At 47.2% G+C, this 20,633-nt stretch overlaps 1 protein-coding gene across 1 annotated transcript in view; it reads right to left on the minus strand.

Annotated features, from left to right (window-relative positions):
• Positions 1-20,633, minus strand: part of ZFPL1 (zinc finger protein like 1) — a 134,430-nt gene that overhangs the window by 12,240 nt on the left and 101,557 nt on the right. Inside the window, exon 6 of the mRNA XM_078660778.1 lies at positions 18,905-19,084. Within this exon, the coding sequence (XP_078516904.1) occupies positions 18,905-19,084 (180 nt within the window). The remainder of the gene's footprint in view (positions 1-18,904; positions 19,085-20,633) is intronic.

The following is a 20,633-nucleotide window of genomic DNA, read 5'->3' on the forward strand; positions in this document are numbered from 1 at the left end:
GAGTTGTAGTGGTGATGAGGGCCTACTTGGTAAAATGGAAGTACTATTTAAAACACTTATGCTGCCCCTATTGGAAAGAACCAGACTTATGCACTCAAAATTGGACATCCTTGAGAACCTTTTTAATATTAACACTGGTTTCTTAAAAAGGCTAGTTAATGACCAAATGGTTTTGTCTAATTCTATTAGCACTAATAAGCCCAAAACTGAGGGAGCAGCTGTTACCAGCAAGCAGTCCGTCATAGCTCCTGGTAAGTCAGCCACTACTCGGCCAGTTATAAATAACTCTGCTAGTACGGGTCTTGGGGACAGGAACCCTCATAATGTCATTACCCCTGCACCGGCACCATGTTTACAGGTTTCAAAACCTAAGAAGGCCAGTTTTAAATCCAATCCCCCGGCCCCATTAAGTAACTCCATACCAACTCCTATAATTCGTTCCCAGGACCATGTGAGGGGTGGTTCCATTCCTTCTACGAATTCTAATTTAAGTTCACGAGCAGTGGCGAGTGTAATTTCTAATTTAGTCCCTCCACCATTGAAGGCTAATAAACAGGGACCCCCACGCACAGACCTACCCATGGAAGCTACCCCATATACGATTGTCCTAACAGGTGTCTCACCCTGCAGGGAGGGTCAAACTGAATCTTACGGGGACCTTAAAAACAAGTTTTTGGGCTAAATAAAAATCGTCCCCTTCCACCGTCCTCTGTTACAGACATACTGAATGTGAGAAGAGTTGACTGGGTGGGACATTGTGTAAAGGATCTAGAAGGGGATTGTATTATTATAAACTTTAGAGATCCTTGGGTGGTGGACTATATTCGCAGAGAAGCAAGGTTTGGGAGGGTGGGTGATGTGCAGTCCCTGGGTCTTGGCTACTTTTATCCCAAAAGATATAGTGTGCCAGTTGCTAACTCTCTGAGGCCGAACCGCTTTGTTGGTAGATCTCAATTGACGGGGTTCCCATATTCCCCTTTTTACCCCCGCTTGTTTAATCGTTTCGAACCTCTATCCGGTTTGGAGGGTATCGACTGACTCTATTCTGTATGTGACAGAGGGAGTGAATGTGACAATTATGTCAGTAGGGGTGATGGAGTAGGCAATGTGGCTGCGAGTATGGAGGGAGAAAACATTGAGAAGGCGTCAGTTACAGCCACAGCAAGTCATGTAGACGGTATCAGGCCAGCTGTTTGTCTCCCGAGCATTGATAGGAATATATGTCCAGATCAGTGTGTTCCGGATCATGTTGCACCCGTCAGTCAGGTTATGCCGCTCAAAATGGCCTCATGGAACATCGCAGGGCTAAAGGGGCGTGTGGGCTCTGAGGATTGGATAGATTTTATTGACACCTTCGACATTCTAATCTTTCAAGAGAGTTGGGCCCCTGATCCTATATATCGGGTAGGGTTTTTAAATTTCTATAAACCAGCGATCCAGGGTCCCAAAGCTAGAGCTTCTGGGGGTCTAGTGATTTGGGTTAGACAGTCTATTGATTATAATCCAACAGAAATTGTAGTGGATAACCCAGATCTCCTGGGAATTAAATTGCGAAAGAAAAATCATCAGGACATAGTAGTTATTAATATCTATGCCCGAGGTCGCCCCGGTGGGCGTTGTCCGGTTATTGTTAACGAACTGGACTCCTACCTTGATCTAATTGGGAGAGACAAATTAATTCTCGTAGCAGGGGACCTAAATTGTACCTTAGAACCCCTGTTCAATGAAGAGGAGGACTTGGGGTCCGAGGAAGATGCAGTGTGGAATATCCCGAAGTTGACCCTGAATAAAATCAAGAAGGGGACAGAGGCCGCTCTTCACTGGTCAGGGTTGTGTTTGGAGTGGGGTCTGAGAGCGGCTAACGGGCGTTCACCCTCCGACAAGGCTGGCTATCCCACCTTTGACAATGGGGTTAGCAAAAGTAGACTAGATTATATCCTGATTAAAATGGAATATTGGTCACTCCTGGTCGATATGGAAGTTGTGGTTCGCCCAGAAAGCGACCACAACCCATTGGTCATTAGCTTTAAGCTCCCATGCAATCTGGATAGGCCCCTACTAGCTCCATGCATAACGGCCGAGGTTGTCCTGACCAATGACAGAAGAAGGATAAAATGGTGCAGGGCCGTGAAGGATGCTACTTTGTTAGATGGCATATCAAAGGAAGTTTCGCTGACATTGAGTGCCATGTTGAATGTATCATCCATTTTGGATGCAGCTTCTCAGATCAGTGATCTCCATGAACAGTGTTTCATTAAACTTAAGGCCCTGCTGACTATTCCGACTAAACAAGGGAAAGAGATGGCAATGGGTGGCCGGAAAAAATGGTATAATAGGAACTGTAGGGCAGGACATAGCAATCTAATCAAAGCTATTAAATCAAGGGTCAGCAGTGACATTAAAATGGCACGCAAAATGTATTAAAAAAACCAGTGGGAGGCAAAGATAGAGTGGGACGAGTGTCATTGGTCCAATCTCTTTGAGGCATGTTTATCCCCAAATCAGGCTAAATTCTGGGAAATTGTGAAATGGGGCAGGAACCCCGACTCCCAAACCCCAGCAAACCATGTGTCTGTGGAATTTTATTCACGACAGTTTAAGGACCTTAATTTGCAACCTTTTAATGGGCAGGGGATGCAGACACCAATTCACCTTAATCACAGTCACTCGTTGATCTTTACAACTTTTGATACTGAGTCTGCTCTCAGCTTGGTTCAATCGGGGAAAGCGCCAGGGATGGATTCTATTCCGGCGGACCTTTTTAAAACAAATCTCCAACTCTGGGTTCCCTACATAACCCTGATTGCTAATGCAATCGCTAAAGGGGCAAGGATCCCAAACTCCTGGAAAGGGGCGGAAATTCTCCCAATTTTTAAAAAAGGGGACCGTTCGGCACCAGGAAATTACCGCCCCATCAGCTTAATTGACTCACTACAAAAAATCTTTGCCAGGATGATCCTTGCGCGAGTCCAGGGGTGGATGGAGATGGAAAACATTCTCTCCCCATTACAGGCGGGCTTCAGATCAGGCATCAGCACCATCAACCAGGTATTCAGATTTACTCTGATATACTGGAAGGTGGTGCTGATGGGCGGTGGACACATCTACGCCGCCTTTATAGATAAGAGGTCGGCCTTTGATCTTGTGCCAAGAGCTAAATTGTGGGTAGTCTTGAGAAACCTGGGATTACCGCTAGATCTACTAGATCTTGTGGTCAGATTACACGAGGGCAATTTTGCCAGGGTAAGGTGGGGAGGTCAAGGGCAGGTGACGGACAGCTTTCCTGTAACACGAGGTGTCCGCCAAGGGTGCGTTCTGGCACCCACCCTCTTCCTATTGTTTATAGATCAGGTGGTGAAGTTTTTTGCCGACACCCCCACGGATGCACCATGCTTAGGTGGGACCAAATTTCCAATGCTCATCTTTGCAGATGATACTTTACTCCCCTCAAAGACACGCAGAGGGTTGCAAACCGCATTAAATAGGTTTGAGGAGTTCTGCAAATTAAACGATCTGCAAATAAATGTGAGCAAGACCAAATTCATGGTCCTAACCAAAAATCGTCCCATTAAAAGTTCTGTTACGTTGAATGGTGCCAGTCTTGAGCAAGTGGAGGCTATGACATACCTTGGAGTGACTATAGATTATCGACTCCGTTGGAAACCCCAGATCGACGTGCTCTGTTTAAAATGTGCACGCCTCACGGGCTGTTTAATTCAGGAACAAAAAATGTCTTTAACTAAACGGGTTAAACCAGCACTTAGGATTTATGAAGCCAAGATTAGTTCTGCCATCTTGTATGGGGCTGACCTATGGGGTTACAAGGACCTTTCGCCATTGGTAAAAGTACAAAACAAATTCATGCGAAACTTGGTAGGTCTCCCGCAATCTACACCAATCAAACCACTCTTGCTGGACATGGGCTGCAAACCGATTAACGAGATGGCGCGTTATCGGCTAGTGGCGCTGTGGAGACGGATCTGGACATCACCGGATTTAAGTCTCTTTGCCAGCGAATTGATGGATGTGAGATCAGTACTGGGTTCTAGTAACATTCCTTGGCTACGTGAGGTGAAATTAATTCTGGAGGACATGGGTCTAAACGACCTGTGGGTCTCTCCGGGGTCCACTAAATTTCCGTCGAAGCAAGCCTTCAAAGCACTTTACTGGGCATCTGTTAAACTTCCATCCATTGCGCAATCTGATGCTACCAGCTTGTCAGGCAGATTTTTGGCCCATAAATTAGACCCTCATCTGGAGAATTATTGGGATGTTATTACAAAAACTCTAGATAAAAAACTATACCATCAGTTTCGAGTTGGATCCCTGCCAGTAAGATCTTTTACTAAAAACTGGTCTGGCCATTCTAATGAGCTCTGCCCCTGGTGTGTTGATCAAAGGGAGAGTGTGGGTCACTTCATTTTTGCATGTCCAGCTTATCATGCCCCTAGAAACAAATGGATTAGGCCTATTTGTTGCAAAATGAACATTAAAGGGAGCTCAAAAGCCTTGTGGGCGCTACGTACCAATACATTAGAAGTAGTGGTTACAGGTGTGGCTAAGTATCTGGGGTGGACATGGATCATCCGAGTCAGACACCTGCAGCCAGTTGACTGATACATTTTTAGCAGGGTTTTCATACATTGGGTCTTTAATATACTGTTTAATTCTTTTTTAATGATGAAATGTTTTAAGTAAATATGATGTTTTATTCATTTTATGTATCCCATCAATTTTATTGTACAAATTGTCTTTTATGATGTAATAATCGAAATAAAGACGTATGAAACCTGAAACCTGAGAGTAACTGAAGTTGTAATACCTGCATTCAAAGCCTGCTTAAGAATATATATATAAAGCCTTTATTTTTACAAAGGCCTACAGTCTTGTGTCATTGTGTGGTGGGTTAATGATTTATTGTGTGTGTTGCTTCAAGTGCTTAACCGGGTGTACTCCAGAGATTAGCCTAGACTGCTTGCGCCACACTACCTAGAGGGTGAGCAGGGGTTATTTCCTGAGAGTAATCCTTTGCCCTGACTTAGAGGAGAGGGCAAACCAGAGACCCCCAATTCGAACACTCCTCAACTGCCCAATCAGCCCTCAAAACAGTGGTCGTACTGGGAATGCAAAACCTAATTAACATTAGTGGGAGTAGTATAAACTCATAAAATGAGTAAAACAAATATCAAAGTTGCGCGTAAAATGACTATTAGCCAAATAGTGGAGCCAGGCAGATCCAACAAAGCACAAGGAAGAAAGGTAATGGGGATTCAGAGCCCAGAAGTCTATGGCTTGAAAAGTTCTTTTTAGCCACTGTATCTGGGTTCAGATGTGCAGCAGTGTCAGGCAAGTGCCCATTTATAAGATGGGCTTCCTTTACTAGTGTTACATGCAACAATACATTTCTCATCTTGTCACAGAGGAAAAAACATTCAGCTTTGGCTTTGTTGAGGTGCTCCTGGTGAAGGGGATACAGAGAGGGACAACCTTTAACAAGGGAGAATGGAAGTTTTGAGGGAAATGTTTCAAAGTAATAAGGTGGAAACAGTGATAGTAAGACTTTACAGGGGGTGCTTGGGATTACTGAGGTGGTGGAGGTTAGAAGTGCAGAGAGAGCTTAGGAATACGAGTGGTAGGAAAGAGTATCAGGCAGATACGTATTGGTCTGCACACCAAGATGAGTAGTTAGTACTAGGATCTACTGCGTGATAGTTGGCAAAAGGAGGGTGTGGACTAGTGACAGAGAAGAGTGAAGAAAATGCAGGTTGCAAAGGTTTTGTTAAGTGGGCAAAGAAATATTTTAGAAGACTCAGATGTTACTACTGTTATTGTAAAGTTTGCTTGTAACAAGCATGTTTATGATGGACCGTAAGGGTGGAACAGGAGTTGGGTAGGGGTTTTACAGATATCAAATAGTTGGTAACGTGCTTAGGCAGACAATGAAGTGATGAAGGAGAATTTTACTTTTAGAATAAAAAGTACTCCATGATTTATATAACAGAAGAAGGTTGACAACATCAAGGGACTAGATGGATTTAAGGATGAAGATAATTTTGATTACATCAAAATTGCAGTTAGAATGAGGGACCGTAGACCCGTCTAATGGTCCATAGTAGTGAAGTTTGTGTGACAAAAGGAGGTGTGAATAAAGTGAAAGATAAAATGATTTCGGAGGTCATGGAAGTGGAGGCAGAAGGAAAAGCCAAAAGAATGAATATGCTACTTACCAGTATGCATCTGTTCTTGGCATGTAGGGCTGCTAACATTCATATCTATAGCATAGATCGCGCCTAGTGTTGGGTCCGGATGATTGCACATTGTTGTCCTGGAAGAGTCTTCGAAGTATCACGAGATAGGTGGCTCCTCCCCTGGACTACAGTGCGCATGGGCATCGACTCCATCCCCAGATTGTTTTTAGCCATTGTGGCAAAGATGGAGTTTAACAGTGTAAGCGATGGCCATGCTAGAGATTAAATGCAAGAAAAGTCTGCAGCCGCTACGGGCGCCGGGGAGGAGGGCGGGCGATATGAATGTTAGCAGCCCTACATGCCAAGAACAGATGCATACTGGTAAGTAGCATATTCAGTTCGAGGCATGTGGGCTGCTAAATTCATATCTATAGCATAGAATACATAGCAATCCCTCCATTAACGGCGGCCGCCCGTGCCAGCTGCAGAAGTCTGAAAAAGTGTTTTAAGAACAGCCTGTCCTACAGCTGCCTGCTGTTTGGAATGCACATCTACACAGTAATGTTTGGTAAACGTATGTGGTGTAGACCATGTGGCTGCCCTACAAATGTCTTCCAAAGGAATGTTACCTAGGAATGCCATGGAGGCCCCCAACTTGCGCGTGGAGTGTGCCCTGGGGGGGACCGTTAAAGTGCGCTTAGCCTTCTGATAGCAAATCTGAATACACTTAACGATCCACCTGGCTATTCCTGCTTTGGAAATGGGGTTGCCTTTATGCTGGGCTGCGAAGGCAACAAAGAGTTGCTGTGTCTTTCTAAAATGTTGTGTTCTGTCAATATAGTACATAAGCGCTCTTTTGACATCAAGCGTATGGAGCATTCTTTCGGCTACCGTTTCTGGGTTTGGAAAGAATGCGGGCAGTTCGATGGTTTGATTGACATGAAACTGCGACACCACCTTCGGAAGAAACTTGGGGTTAGTGCGCAGCACCACCCTGTTTGAATGAATTTGTATAAATGGCTCCTGAATTGTGAGCGCCTGTAGCTCACTAACACGTCTTAGAGACGTGATGGCAATGAGAAAAGCCACTTTCCATGTGAGGAACTGAATCTCACATGAATGCAGAGGTTCAAACGGGGGACCCATCAATCTGGTGAGTACCACATTGAGGTTCCACATAGGAGCTGGCGGGGTCCTGGGAGGGATGACCCGCTTCAGCCCTTCCAGGAATGCTTTAATGGCAGGCACCCTGAAGACAGAGAGATGCTGCCTGTTTTGGAGATAAGCCGCTATGGCGGATAAGTGTATCCGAATGGAAGCGTATGCTAGATTGCATTTGTAAAGATGCAACAAATAGCAGATGATATTAGGAATGGATGCATCGAGCGGGTTGATAGCGTGCTCTGTACAGTAGATGACAAACCGCTTCCATTTCGCTGCATAGCAAGCTCTGGTAGTGGGCTTTCTTGCCTCCCGGATGATGTCCATGCATTCAGGGGGCAAATCAAGGTAGCCAAACTCTAAGACCTCAGGAGCCAGATCGCCAGATTGAGCTGCTGCGGATCTGGATGCGGAATGTCGCCACGGTTCTGCGTCAAGAGCCTGGGTGTGAGGTGCAGTCTTTGATGCGGTACCACGGAGAGTTCGAGGAACGTGGTGTACCATGGTTGTCGCGCCCACGTCGGAGCAACCAGGATGAGCGTCAGCGAGTGTTGCTTTAGCTTTCTCGCCACCAGCGGAATGAGAGGCGCCGGGGGAAAAGCGTACGCACATTTGCCTGACCAGTTCATCCATATCGCATTGCCCTGCGATAGTGGGTGAGGGAACCTGGCGGCAAAGCTTTGGCATTTTGCGTTTTCCTCCGTGGCAAACAGGTCTATCTCTGGATGACCCCACTGCTGGAAGTACGGGCGGAGTACTGATGGATGTAACTCCCACTCGTGCATCTGGTGGCTGTACCTGCTGAGCAGATCCGCCATCTGATTGTTCGTGCCCGGGAGGTGTTCCGCCATGAGGAAGATGTTCCTCTGAATGGCCCACTTCCACATGCTCTGAGCCAGATGAGACAACTGTGGAGAGTGCGTACCTCCCTGCTTTTGAATGTAGTACATGGCTGTCATGTTGTCCGTCCGGATCAACACGACTTTGTTGCACAGATGTACTTTGAAGGACTTGAGAGCCATGAAGATTGCCATCAGTTCCAAGTAGTTGATGTGCATCTTCTTTTGTTGCGTCGTCCATAGTCCCTGCACAGTGTAGTGGAGCACATGAGCCCCCCCATCCCTGGAGAGATGCGTCCGTCATCAGTGTAATCTGTGGCACAGGTTCTTGGAACGGTCGGCCCTTGCAAAGGTTGTGTGGATTCCACCAATGCAGAGAGCTGTATGCCCGACCCGTCACCAACACTAGGTCGTTCAACTGTCCTTGAGCCTGTGTCCACTGATGCGCTAAGCATTCTTGGAGCGGACGCATATGCAACCTGGCATGCGGGACTATGAAGATGCAGGAGGCCATCATGCCTATCAACTGCATGAACACTCTCGCTGGGAGTGAGTGTTGCGGTCTGAACTTTTGGATCAGCGACAGGATGTTGTCGATCCTCGCCGGGTTTGGCTGAGCTGTGGTCGTGGCGCCCAAATACTGCCGCACATGGGCCGGCTGAAGGTGCGACTTCGGGTAGTTCAGTGAAAATCCTAGACTGTGAAGGAGGTGAATGGTGTGGGACATATCTGCGGCGCACTGCTGGGCTGACTTTGCCTGAACGAGCCAGTCGTCCAGATAAGGGTAGACATGTATACTCTGTCTCCGGAGGTGGACCGCCACTGTCGCCAGACATTTTGTGAACACTCTGGGAGCAGTGGTCACTCCGAAAGGGAGTACCTTGAACTGGTAATGCCGGTTTTGGATGGTGAACCGGAGGTACTTTCTGTGGGATGGGTGGAGTGGTATGTGAAAGTAAGCATCTTTGAGGTACAAGGTTGCGAGGAAGTCTCCCTGTTGTAACAAGGGAAGAACCTGCTGCAGTGTCAACATGTGGAAGTGTTCTGAAAGAATGAACTGGTTCAAGGGGCGTAGGTCTAGAATCGGTCTGAGTGAGCCGTCCTTCTTTGGGATTAAGAAGTACAGGGAATAAACTCCTGTGCCTTCTTCCTCCACTGGCACGAGCTCTATTGCGCCTTTTTGCAGCATCCACCAGAACCTCCTGCTGCAATAAGTGCAAGAGCTCTGCTGACATAGGACGGTGTCTTGGGGGTATGTTTGGTGGAGCGGATGTCAGCTCCAAACAATAGCCGAACGGGATAAGTTTCCTGACCCACCTGTCTGTGGTGATGGACTTCCAGACTGGCAGGAACTTTTGGAGTCTCCCCCCGACAGGTGTTGGATGGTCGGGGGCAGTGACAGGGAGTCACTGTTTGTTGGCGGCAGAGGAACGGGAACTGTTGTTGCCTCTGCCTCTACCCTTGGCACTGTTTCCTCTGTATCCACCTCTGCCCTGCTTGCTGTAGGAGGATTGCGCACCACTTTTATTGAATGGCGTCTGCTGCGACATGTGCCCTCGGTTAACACCTCGATTGCCTGAGCGACGAAAAGTGTTCCCTCTAAATTGTTGTGACTGGAGAGCTCCCATGGACTTGGCAGTCTCGGTTACTTTCTTGATCTTCTCCAGGGTGGTGTCCACCTCTGGACCAAATAACCTGTCTGGATTAACGGGCTGGTTGAGTATAGTAGTCTGTATCTCTGGCTTGAATCCCGAGATGCGGAGCCATGCCTGACGCCTCAACATCACACTAGTGTTGATCGCTCTCGCTGCTGTGTCCGCAACATCTAGCGCACACTTTATAGCAGCGTTGGAGATGAGCTTCCCCTCCTGGATAAGCATTTCAGCTCCCTCTTTAAACTTGTCTGGAAGGTGTTGTAACAGCTGCTCTAGGGTGTCATAGTGTGCCCTATCGTATCTGGCCAACAGAGCCTGCGTGTTTGAGATGCGCCAGATTTTGGCCGCCTGAGCTGCTACCCTCTTCCCAGATGCCTCCAGCACTTTTGACTCTTTGTCTGGGGGAGGAGCTTCACCCGTGGTTTGGGAGTTTGCCCTTTTGCGGGCATTAGGGACCACCAAAGAGTCCAAAGGCAACTGGCCCCTTATGTAGGTCGGGTCGCCAGGTGCCGGTCTGTATCTCTTCTCAATCCGTGGGTTGACAACCCTTGATCTCGTGGGTTCCTTGAAAATGTCTGCCGCATGCTTAAGGACCCCTTTCAACATTGGGAGAGTCTTGACAGTTTTTTCAGCAGTAGAGAAAGTGTCAAAAAGGAAGTCCACCTCCACGGGGTCAGCATGCATTTCCACTTTATGGTTTGTAGCTGCCTTTTCAATCAAGGCATTAAATGCCGCAGAATCTTCAGTGGGAGACGGCTTGACGTTATAAACCTGAGGATCCTGGACCGTCTGCTGGTCCCCTTGATCACCTGTGTCCATCCAGGAGTCCTGCTGCTCATCAGGCTCTGTATGTGCAGGAAAATTGTACTCCTCATCCTGCTCCCCATCATCCCCATCAGAGTATGTGGGTGAAGGTGTGGCACTCCTCCTGGGCTGTGGAAGAATCTGCTCAACCAGAACTGGTGTTTCAGGTGCAGGCTTCTTTCGTTTCAGAGGAATAGTAAACGACTCCAAAGGCTGTGAAGTTATTTTCCTCTTGTATAGCGTGAGTTTCCCGGTGTCGGCATCGATGAAATGCTCCGACCGTTCTTCAACCAAAGGGTGTCGATGACCCAAAGTCCCAGCCGGCTGAGTGGACTTCGACACAGTGTCCTTGGGCACCGACCGCGGTGCAAAGGCCTTCGGCGCCACCTTAGGCGGCAACGCGTAGTGGATCGGCGCCGAGGTGGATTACGGTGGGTCCGCCGGCTTCGGTGCGGAAGTAGTCTTCAGTTCCGATGCCAAAGCCTTGTCCTTAAGGCGCTTGAGGGAGTCCGAGACCTGCTTCGTAAAGGAAGCGGACGGTTTCGTCGACCCGACCGATGTCCTTGGTCCGCCCCCAGGGGAAGACCCGAGCGTGGATGACTTGTGTTTGTCTGGCCGAGGCGCGGGAGCACCCTTGACCGGTGCGCTTCGATCACTGCCCACGGGCGCAGACGTCGATGCCGACGGCTTCGGATCGACAGGTTTTCCTTTAGGAGTCACGACCCTAGACCTTGGCTCTGCGCCCTTCACTGACTTTGCCTGTACGGGCCCCTTGGTTGTCGGCGCGACAGACTGTGCCGATGTAGGCTCGACAGCCTTCTTGGATGTCGGCTTGTCCGCCTTGGTTGACACCGGCTCGACGGCCTTCTTCGAGCTTGGTTCCTTGACCACCTTCGGCACCTTTGCCTGGTCGACAGCTTTCATCGGCTTGGAGGCCCCCGAAGACGACGGCGTCGATGGTGGAGCAGACGTCGTCGGTTTCGATGGCGTGTCGGCCATCTTTGTTTTCATCGATACCGATGGTTTCAGTTTCGGTTTCGATTTCAATAATGGCGGCTCCGCGGAGGTCTCCGTAGCCGGGCCGGAAGGCGGGCCGTGGATTGAGGTGTAAGGTCTTGGGTAAGGCGCGTGGCGATCCCGTGACCTGAGCCTTTGTAAGAGTACGAACAGGGCATAGCTCATCCTCCGAGCTATCTTCCATGGCCCCATATGCTTCTTCGTCGTCCCCTACCTTCTCGACGATTTCCTCAATGTCTGGACTGTGGACGTCCGCTCCGTAGTCGGACTCGACCTCTACCGGTGTAGGGGAAATCTGCAGGTGACGCACTTGCTCGTCTGCTTCGGGGTTGTCAAAGATGTCCACGGGTGCCGGAGCCGATCGCTGGGCCTCAAGGCGCGCCACGCGCCGAAGCTTGATCGTCTTCTTCGATCGAAATCTCGAACAGGCCATACAGTTGGCCTCGTCGTGGTCCGGCGACAGGCACTTGTTGCACACAGGATGGACGTCAATGTGTGGGTACTTGGATCCACACACGGGACATTTCTTGAACGGACTCCGTTCCATGCCGTCGAAGTCTTGCTGCGTCGACTAGGCCCCGATCACCGAAGAGTCACACGACCCCCCGGATATCCGACTCCACGAGCTGGAAGATATACGGGACCGAACGCGAACAATACCGACGGTGCAAAGAAGACCTTTTGGCCTTGAAAAAGTTCTATCACGATTCCGAACAGGAGACGTCGAAATCACATCCGAACCCAATGGCGGAAAAAAACAATCTGGGGATGGAGTCGATGCCCATGTGCACTGTAGTCCAGGGGAGGAGCCACCTATCTCGTGATACTTCGAAGACTCTTCCAGGACAACAATGTGCAATCATCCGGACCCAACACTAGGCGGCGATCTATGCTATAGATGGAATATGCTACTTACCAGTATGCATCTGTTCTTGGCATAGAGGGCTGCAGAGTGGTACATTTATGAATAGATCGCCATCTGGTGTTGGGCTCGGATGATTGCACTTGTTTTTCTTCTGGAGAAGTCTTTGTCGTCATCGATGACTCCTCCTCTAGGTGTTAGTGTGCATGGGCATCGGCTCCATCCTTAGATTGTTTTGCCATAGTAGGGTTAGATGGAGTAGTGTATTATAATACATAAAGATATGCCCATGTAAGTGTATCTAAATAAGATAATGTTGGGACAGACACTGGTTTCCGGGGAGGCAGGGAGGGCATGTACCACTCTGCAGCCCTCTATGCCAAGAACAGATGCATACTGGTAAGTAGCATATTCCGTTCGAGGCATATGGGCTGCAGATGGTACATTTATGAATAGATTATACAGCAGTTACCTCCCTAGCGGTGGTCACCCGTGTCTGTCGCAACTGTTTGAAATAGAGTTTTTAATACAGCTTGGCCCACTCTGGCTTGTTGTGTAGCCTGCACATCAACACAGTAGTGCCTTGTAAAGGTATGTGGTGTAGACCAAGTTGCTGCTCTACATATGTCATCTAGGGGAATGTTTCCTAAGAATGCCATAGATGCTCCTAGCTTACGTGTAGAATGAGCTCTAGGAGGAACAGTTAATGTTCTCTTTGCTTTTATGTAACATATTTGTATACATCTTACAATCCATCTAGCGATGCCTGCTTTAGAGATAGGATTGCCCTTATGTGTTGGGGAAAATGCTACAAATAGTTGTTTAGTTTTCCTGAAATTTTGTGTTCTTTCTATGTAGTACAAAATGGCCCTTTTGACATCTAGTGTATGTAGGGCCCTTTCTGCTACCGTCTGTGGCTTTGGGAAAAAGACTGGTAGTTCCACCGGTTGATTGATGTGAAATGCTGAAATTACTTTAGGCAAGAACTTTGGGTTTGTTCTAAGAACCACTTTATTCTGATGTAATTGTAGGAATGGTTCTTGTATTGTCAATGCCTGTAATTCACTTACTCTCCTGAGTGAGGTAATGGCTATAAGAAAGGCCACCTTCCATGTAAGGAATTGTATTTCACACCTATGCATAGGTTCGAAAGGTGGTCCCATTAGTCTGGTGAGTACTACGTTGAGGTTCCAGACCGGGGAAGGTGGTAATCTTGGTGGAATGACTCTCTTAAGGCCTTCCATGAAGGCTTTTATCGCTGGCACTCTAAACAGGGATATGTGCTGCCTGTTTTGTAGGTACGCTGCTATAGCTGCTAGATGTACTCTGATAGATGTGTACGCGAGATTACATTGCTGTAAGTGTAGTAAGTAGCAAATAATCTCCTTTGTTGCTACGTCCAGAGGGTTGATATTATTAGTGGTACAGTATATAGCAAACCTCCTCCACTTAGCTGCGTAGCATGCTCTGGTGGTGGGACGTCGCGCTTGTTTAATTATCTCCATGCAATTTGGGGGTAGATCTAAGTACCCAAATTCTAGGATTTCAGGAGCCAGATCGCTAGGTTCAGTTGTGTGGGATCTGGGTGCATTATTTCTCCATGGTTCTGTGTAAGGTGCATGGGTAGAATTCTTAGCTTTTGGTGTGGCACTTGTGAGAGTTGCAAGAGCGTGGTGAACCACGGTTGTCGTGCCCACGTGGGTGCTACTAGTATCATGGTCATTGAGTGTTGTTGCAGCTTTCTGACCACTAATGGGATTAGTGGGAGAGGGGGAAAAGCGTATGCAAATTTGTTGGACCAATTTATCCATAACGCATTGCCCTGCGACAGGTGGTGTGGGTACCTGGACGCGAAGCTTTGGCATTTTGCGTTCTGATGAGTGGCAAAGAGGTCTATCTCTGGTTGTCCCCATCTTTGGAAGAATGGTTGCAGTATTTGTTGGTGCAGTTCCCATTCGTGTATTTGTTCCGACTGTCTGCTTAAGATGTCTGCCATCTGGTTTTGAACTCCTGGTAGGTGTTCTGCTAACAGATAGATGTTTTGAGGAATGGCCCATCTCCAAATTTCCTGCGCTAGTCTGGATAGTTGGAGAGAGTGCGTCCCCCCTGTTTTTGAATATAATACATTGCTGTCATGTTGTCTGTTCTGATCAGGACTGCTTTGTTGGTAACATTCATTTGAAAGGCTTTCAATGCTAGAAACACTGCTAGTAGTTCTAGATGATTGATGTGCAGCCTTCTTTCCTGCACCCTCCATCTTCCTTGTACTGTATATTTCTCCATATGCGCTCCCCATCCCGTAAGCGATGCGTTCGCTGTTATTGTCACCTGTGGAATTGGTTCTAGGAACGACCGCCCCTTGGCAATGTTTGTTGTGTTCCACCACTTCAGAGAGCGGTGTGTGCGGTCGTCTACCAACACCAGATCTGTAATCTGTCCTTGAGCCTGATTCCACTGTGTCGCTAAACATTCTTGCAGCGGACGCATTTGTAGTTTGGCATATGGTAGTAGCAGTATGCAGGATGACATCATCCCTAATAGCTGCATGAACACTCTTGCTGGTAATGAGCGTTGTGGCTGACATTTTTGAATGATTGTAAGCATTGTCTGGATCCTGACTGGATTGGGGTATACTTTGGCTTTTTCTGTGTCTATAGTAGCCCCTAAATATTGTTGAACCTTGTTTGGTAGCAGGTGTGACTTTGTGTAGTTCACAGTGAACCCTAGTTGGTGCAGCATGTGAATTGTCTTCTGTGTGTTCTGAAGACATTCTTCTTGTGACTTGGCCTTTATTAGCCAGTCGTCCAAGTATGGGAAGACATGTATTTGTTGTCTTCTTAGGTGGGCTGCAACCACTGCCAGGCATTTTGTGAACACCCTTGGCGCCGTCGTGACACCAAACGGAAGGACTTTGAACTGATAATGTTGTCCTTCTACCACAAACCTTAGGTATTTCCTGTGGGCTGTGTGAATCGGGATATGAAAGTAAGCGTCTTTTAGATCCAGTGTAGAAAGAAAGTCCCCTTCCTTCAGTAAAGGAAGTACTTGTTGGAGCGGGACCATGTGGAAATGTTCCGAATTTATGTATGCGTTGAGAGGTCTTAGGTCTAGTATTGGCCTTAGAGACCCATCCTTTTTGGGAATTAGGAAGTATAGGGAGTATACTCCTGTTCCTTGTTGTTGCTTTGGAACCTTCTCTATGGCATGCTTTTGTAGCAGAGATAGTACTTCTTGGTTTAACAGTGTTAAGTGATCTTGTTTCATTGGACGCTGTTTGGGGGGGATGTTTGGTGGGGTAGATGTGAGTTCCAGGCAATAACCATGTTGGATAATTTGTCTCACCCACCTGTCTGATGTGATGTTTTCCCAGACAGGTAGGAACTGTGATAGGCGTCCCCCGACCGGTGTTATATGGTCTGGGGGGAGCTGTATGAAGTCACTGCTTTGGGGTTGGAGAGTTGCGGTTGTTGTTGTTTCCGCGTCCTCTACCCTTGCTGTTGTTACCTCTGTAACTACCTCTAGAATTACCTCTGGGTGATGTCGGTGTAAAAGAGGTTTGTTGCTGGCTTGTACCTGTATTTTTGGATCCTCCTCTATAGGTGGACCTACGAAAGGAACCTCTTTGGGTCGGCTGTTGCAATGCTCCCATTGATTTAGCCGTTTCCGTATCCTTTTTCATCTTTTCTAAGGCCTCATCTGTCCCTGTGCCGAAAAGTGTTTTCTCATCAAAAGGTTGGTTCAGTAATGAAGTTTGCACCTCTTGTTTGAACCCTGAAACCCTGAGCCATGCATGTCTTCTTAACATGATGCTTGTGTTTATGGATCTTGCTGCAGTGTCTGCCGCGTCTAGGGCGCACTTGATTGAAGTGTTAGTAATTAACTTCCCTTCCTGTATGAGGTGATCTGCCCTCTTTTGATGTTCTTTAGGGAGATGTGTGATGAGTTTTTCTAACTCATCATAATGCGCTCTGTCATACCTTGCAAGTAGTGCTTGTGTATTAGCTATGCGCCAGCTGCTTGAGATGCAACTCTCTTGCCAGAGGCATCTATTAGCTTAGACTCTTTGTCAGGAGGTGGAGCTTCTCCTGTAGATAAAGAGTTTGCTCTCTTACGAGCGTTTGTGACCACTAGTGAGTCTAGAGGAATTTGTCCCTTGATGAATATTGGGTCTTTTGGAGCTGCCCTATATTTTTTATCAATTCTTGGGTTCAGTACCCTAGCCCTCACCGGGTCTTTGAATATCTCTGATGTGTGATTGAGAAGGCCCTTAAGCATTGGTAGTGTTCCTGATGTTCTTTGTGCAGCAGGTAGTGTTTCTAATAGGAAATCCTCTATTTGAGGTTCTGCATGTAGTTCTACCTTGTGGTATTTTGCTGCTCTATTAATAAGTTGCGCAAACCCAGTATTATCATCAGGAGGTGAAGGTTTTGACGGATACAATTCAGGGTCGTTATCGTTATCTGACCCTACATTGTACTGTTCCCATGGGTCTGCGTCCTCTGGGATTGTGTCTTCATCATCCCCAGGATGTTCTCCCTCCCCTGTGTCACTTTCTACATCTGTTGTAGGTGTAGATGGTCGTGTGGGAGGAATAGTTGGCCTATTGTGAGGAATAGGAGGAGAGGCGGTGTCTCTAGGATGTGGAGAAGGGGGAGGAGTTGTATTTGTCCCCATTGTTCTCTTCTTCGGAGGAGTTTTGTCGTCCGATTGTTCATTTTTGGGTAGTTCTGTGACTACCTTGCCAGTTTGTGGATCAATAAACAGAGTCTTTTGTTTAGGATCGGTTTTATATTCCTGTGTCGGTACCGCAGTTTTCGGGTCCGAAAGGTGTTTTTTCTTTTGACTGTCCATTTGTGTTTTCGGTACCGAGATTTTATTCGGATCCGATGTCTTCGGTGTCGAGGGTGTCTTCGGTGTCGATGTTGTTTTCGACGTCGAAGCATGTTTCGGTGTCGACATGGACTGTTTCGACTTCGAGCTTTCCTTGATATGGAGCTTCGGTGTCGATGTCGGGGTGGGTCGTTTATCGGAACCACCATGATGGGAGACCGAGTGTTTCGGTTTCGTTGCCGGGCCCGAAGGCGGGGCATCGGAAACTTTTTTCGGTTGTCTGACCGGGCTCGAGGGCGGGGTCGACACCGTGCGGGGTCTGTTCTTTGGTAAAGGGACGTTGTCACTCACGGTTTGTTGGACGTCGATTTCCTCGACGTCGGACTCGTCCACTTCTGACCCCGCCTCGTCGCCCTCTTCTTCTTCCTCTTCTGGGTGCTGGTCCTCGAACAGCTCCGGGATTGCTTGTGACTGCATTCTCGATACCTCGTGTCTTCGGGCTCGACGGTTTCTAATCGTCGATTTTGAGGAAAATGCTGCACAGGCCTCACAGTCCCTGGATTCGTGTTCAGGGGACAAGCAGAGGTTGCACACCTCGTGTAGGTCCTTGTGTGGGAACTTAGCACCACACGCTGGACATTTTTTGAATGGAGTCCTTTCCATGGACTCCGGGCTGGACTACGTCTAGCTGGTCTTCTCGTAGTCGTCGTTCTTCGAAACGCGTCGAGATGGAAGTGTAGTCGCGTTCGATAACCAATACCGTCGAATTGGAAAGGGTTACGCGCCGAATATAATCTTCTTTATCAAAGTCGATCCGGAGCGCTTCGATCCTCATCCGAACCCGATGGCGGAAAAAAACAATCTAAGGATGGAGCCGATGCCCATGCGCACTAACACCTAGAGGAGGAGTCATCGATGACGACAAAGACTTCTTCAGAACAAAAACAAGTGCAATCATCCGAGCCCAACACCAGATGGCGATCTATTCATAAATGTACCATCTGCAGCCCATATGCCTCGAACATGAATTTAGCAGCCCACATGCCTCAAACTAAATATACCCAAGGATGAGGTGTAAGGAGAAGATTAAAGGGTCCAAGACAGAACCTTGGGAAAGGCACAGACAATGACCTGCCCTTTCCAGATTTAATTTCCATATATTCTTTAATATTCCATGCTGTGGTGAAGGATGTTAACTGTTAAGCTAAAAAAGGGATCCTATGTTTGGGAGTCAATGCAATGATTTCAGTTTTTTTTTGGGAGTTTTATATAGCGTGAACTCCACCCGAAGGTATCAGATCGCTTTACATGAGCACCAGTTATGTTACAGACAGACACATTCATTTTTGACACGCAGAGATGAAGTAATTTCCCCAGAATCACAGGATTTTGAGCGCCCCTGCCAAGACTTGAACCCAGTTCCCCAGCTTTGAGGTTGACTGCTCTAGTCGTTAGGGCACATCCTCTCCCCACATCAGGGTAGCTATGGCTGCCACTGTCAGATTGTCAGCCTACCCACAAATGCCCACTCATGCCTCAAATACTCACCTCCATTGAATGAGGCTGCATCACTGCTCACATTATTCATGTTGATGACGGAGTGTATCTCCTCTTTAGCGTCTCCACCATTTGCAGAATGTTGTGAAAGGTGGCTTGAGGTTGCACTAGAGTAAGGTGGCTGTGTTGCCTGTGGAGATGCATCCTCATTGTTGTGATGATTCAAAGTTGCTGTAATAAGAGGAAAATCAGGAATGATGTGACTCCTGTAAACCATCAAACACACATAAGGTGATAGGAGGGTGTTTGCAATAAGTCTGACCCCTAAAACAAATCGCTCGATGTAGCATTCCAACACATTGTTCTTTTGCTCACCATGCCACCTCAGATTAGACCCAGTCATATGCAAATCAGTCTTGACCCTGCTACAGAAGTGACAGTCTAGATTGAACTGCCAAGCCAGGTCCTTTCTGAATCAGAACACAAGTGACCCAAGACCGGTTTTGCCCTGACTGGGGCTCAACCGTTGGGTGGAAATTGGTTCCAGTGGCACAGTGAGCAAGGAACCCATGTCTGAGAATACCTTTGGCCACTTAGGTCAGTACGGCAAACAAAACCTAGGAGTAATTCTAATAACTTCACCATAACTTATGAAAGATGAAAAAAATCTGATCTTGGGTGGAACAGTTTCCGCAGTTGGGTGCCAGACCACAGGGAAACCCGTTCTTACCCATTGGCAGATAAAATCTGACCAGGCAATTTTCAGAAAGCTACGAAACAGTTTTAACCAACAGCCATAGCAGAAAGTGGAGCCTAGAATGCACATTAAATGCACTGCACTGTAGAATCACAAACAGAAACCTGGGTAAGGTGCAGTGTGACATTGTTTCAATCGATTCTCTGTCCCATAGTGGAAGATGTGAGAATTAACATTTCAAATAACACATTTTACTGAGGAGAGACTCTGCAAATTTAGGACACAACTGACCTGGCAATGTAAGCAGGAAGAAGTGCCATCATTGACTAGCTAAAGAAGAGTGTTTATACATGCTCAATAATTGTTTCCATAGCTTTTATTTGAGAACAAAGAAGGTGGAGCAGATGGGACTGTGGTACTTCTTCCTAGGAGAAAATCTACACAGACTATGATAATCTATTTCATTGATCATCACATCTGATCTGAAACTCAATTTTTTGAACATGTAAAGTATTTTAGCTATACAACTTTAGACTTGGAAATAAATCTCTTTGCTTCCACAACCCAAAGACTCCAGATTTGTGCACTAGTTCAGAACAGAGATCAGGTGTGGAAAGTTGACTTACTTTCTAAACAGGTTTGTTGTTTGCGCTTTACCATCATTGTCTGCCTGTCAAACTAGGAGTGGTTGGTGGTTATGTGTGGAAAATGCAAAACAAACCGGCTTAAGTAAACATGAAATATAGAGGAACGTGGAGTGTAATATTCTTACGTACCACTAAGAGGCACCTGTTTATTAGAGGTCAAAAAATGAGAAGTAAGATGCTAGAAACTGATGCTAATAGAAAATCATATGCCACAATCAACTCTGAAGTGTAAATTGATATTCAAATGACTGATCTAGCAAATGCAACTGACTGTAACATCTAAGTGATAGCACTGCCTGCAGGACAAAGCATTAACCACAGTGAGGCGAGCCACAGAGTAAGGACTGGCTCTTCTGAAATCTTGTAGATACTCAGTCTTTCAAAATGTTTTTCTTCCTATCCCAGTCATCTGGTTTCTTGCGATTTAGGCATCCGT

This window comes from Lissotriton helveticus, chromosome 9 (genome assembly GCF_964261635.1).
Source record: "Lissotriton helveticus chromosome 9, aLisHel1.1, whole genome shotgun sequence".
Classification (NCBI taxonomy): Eukaryota; Metazoa; Chordata; class Amphibia; order Caudata; family Salamandridae; genus Lissotriton; species Lissotriton helveticus.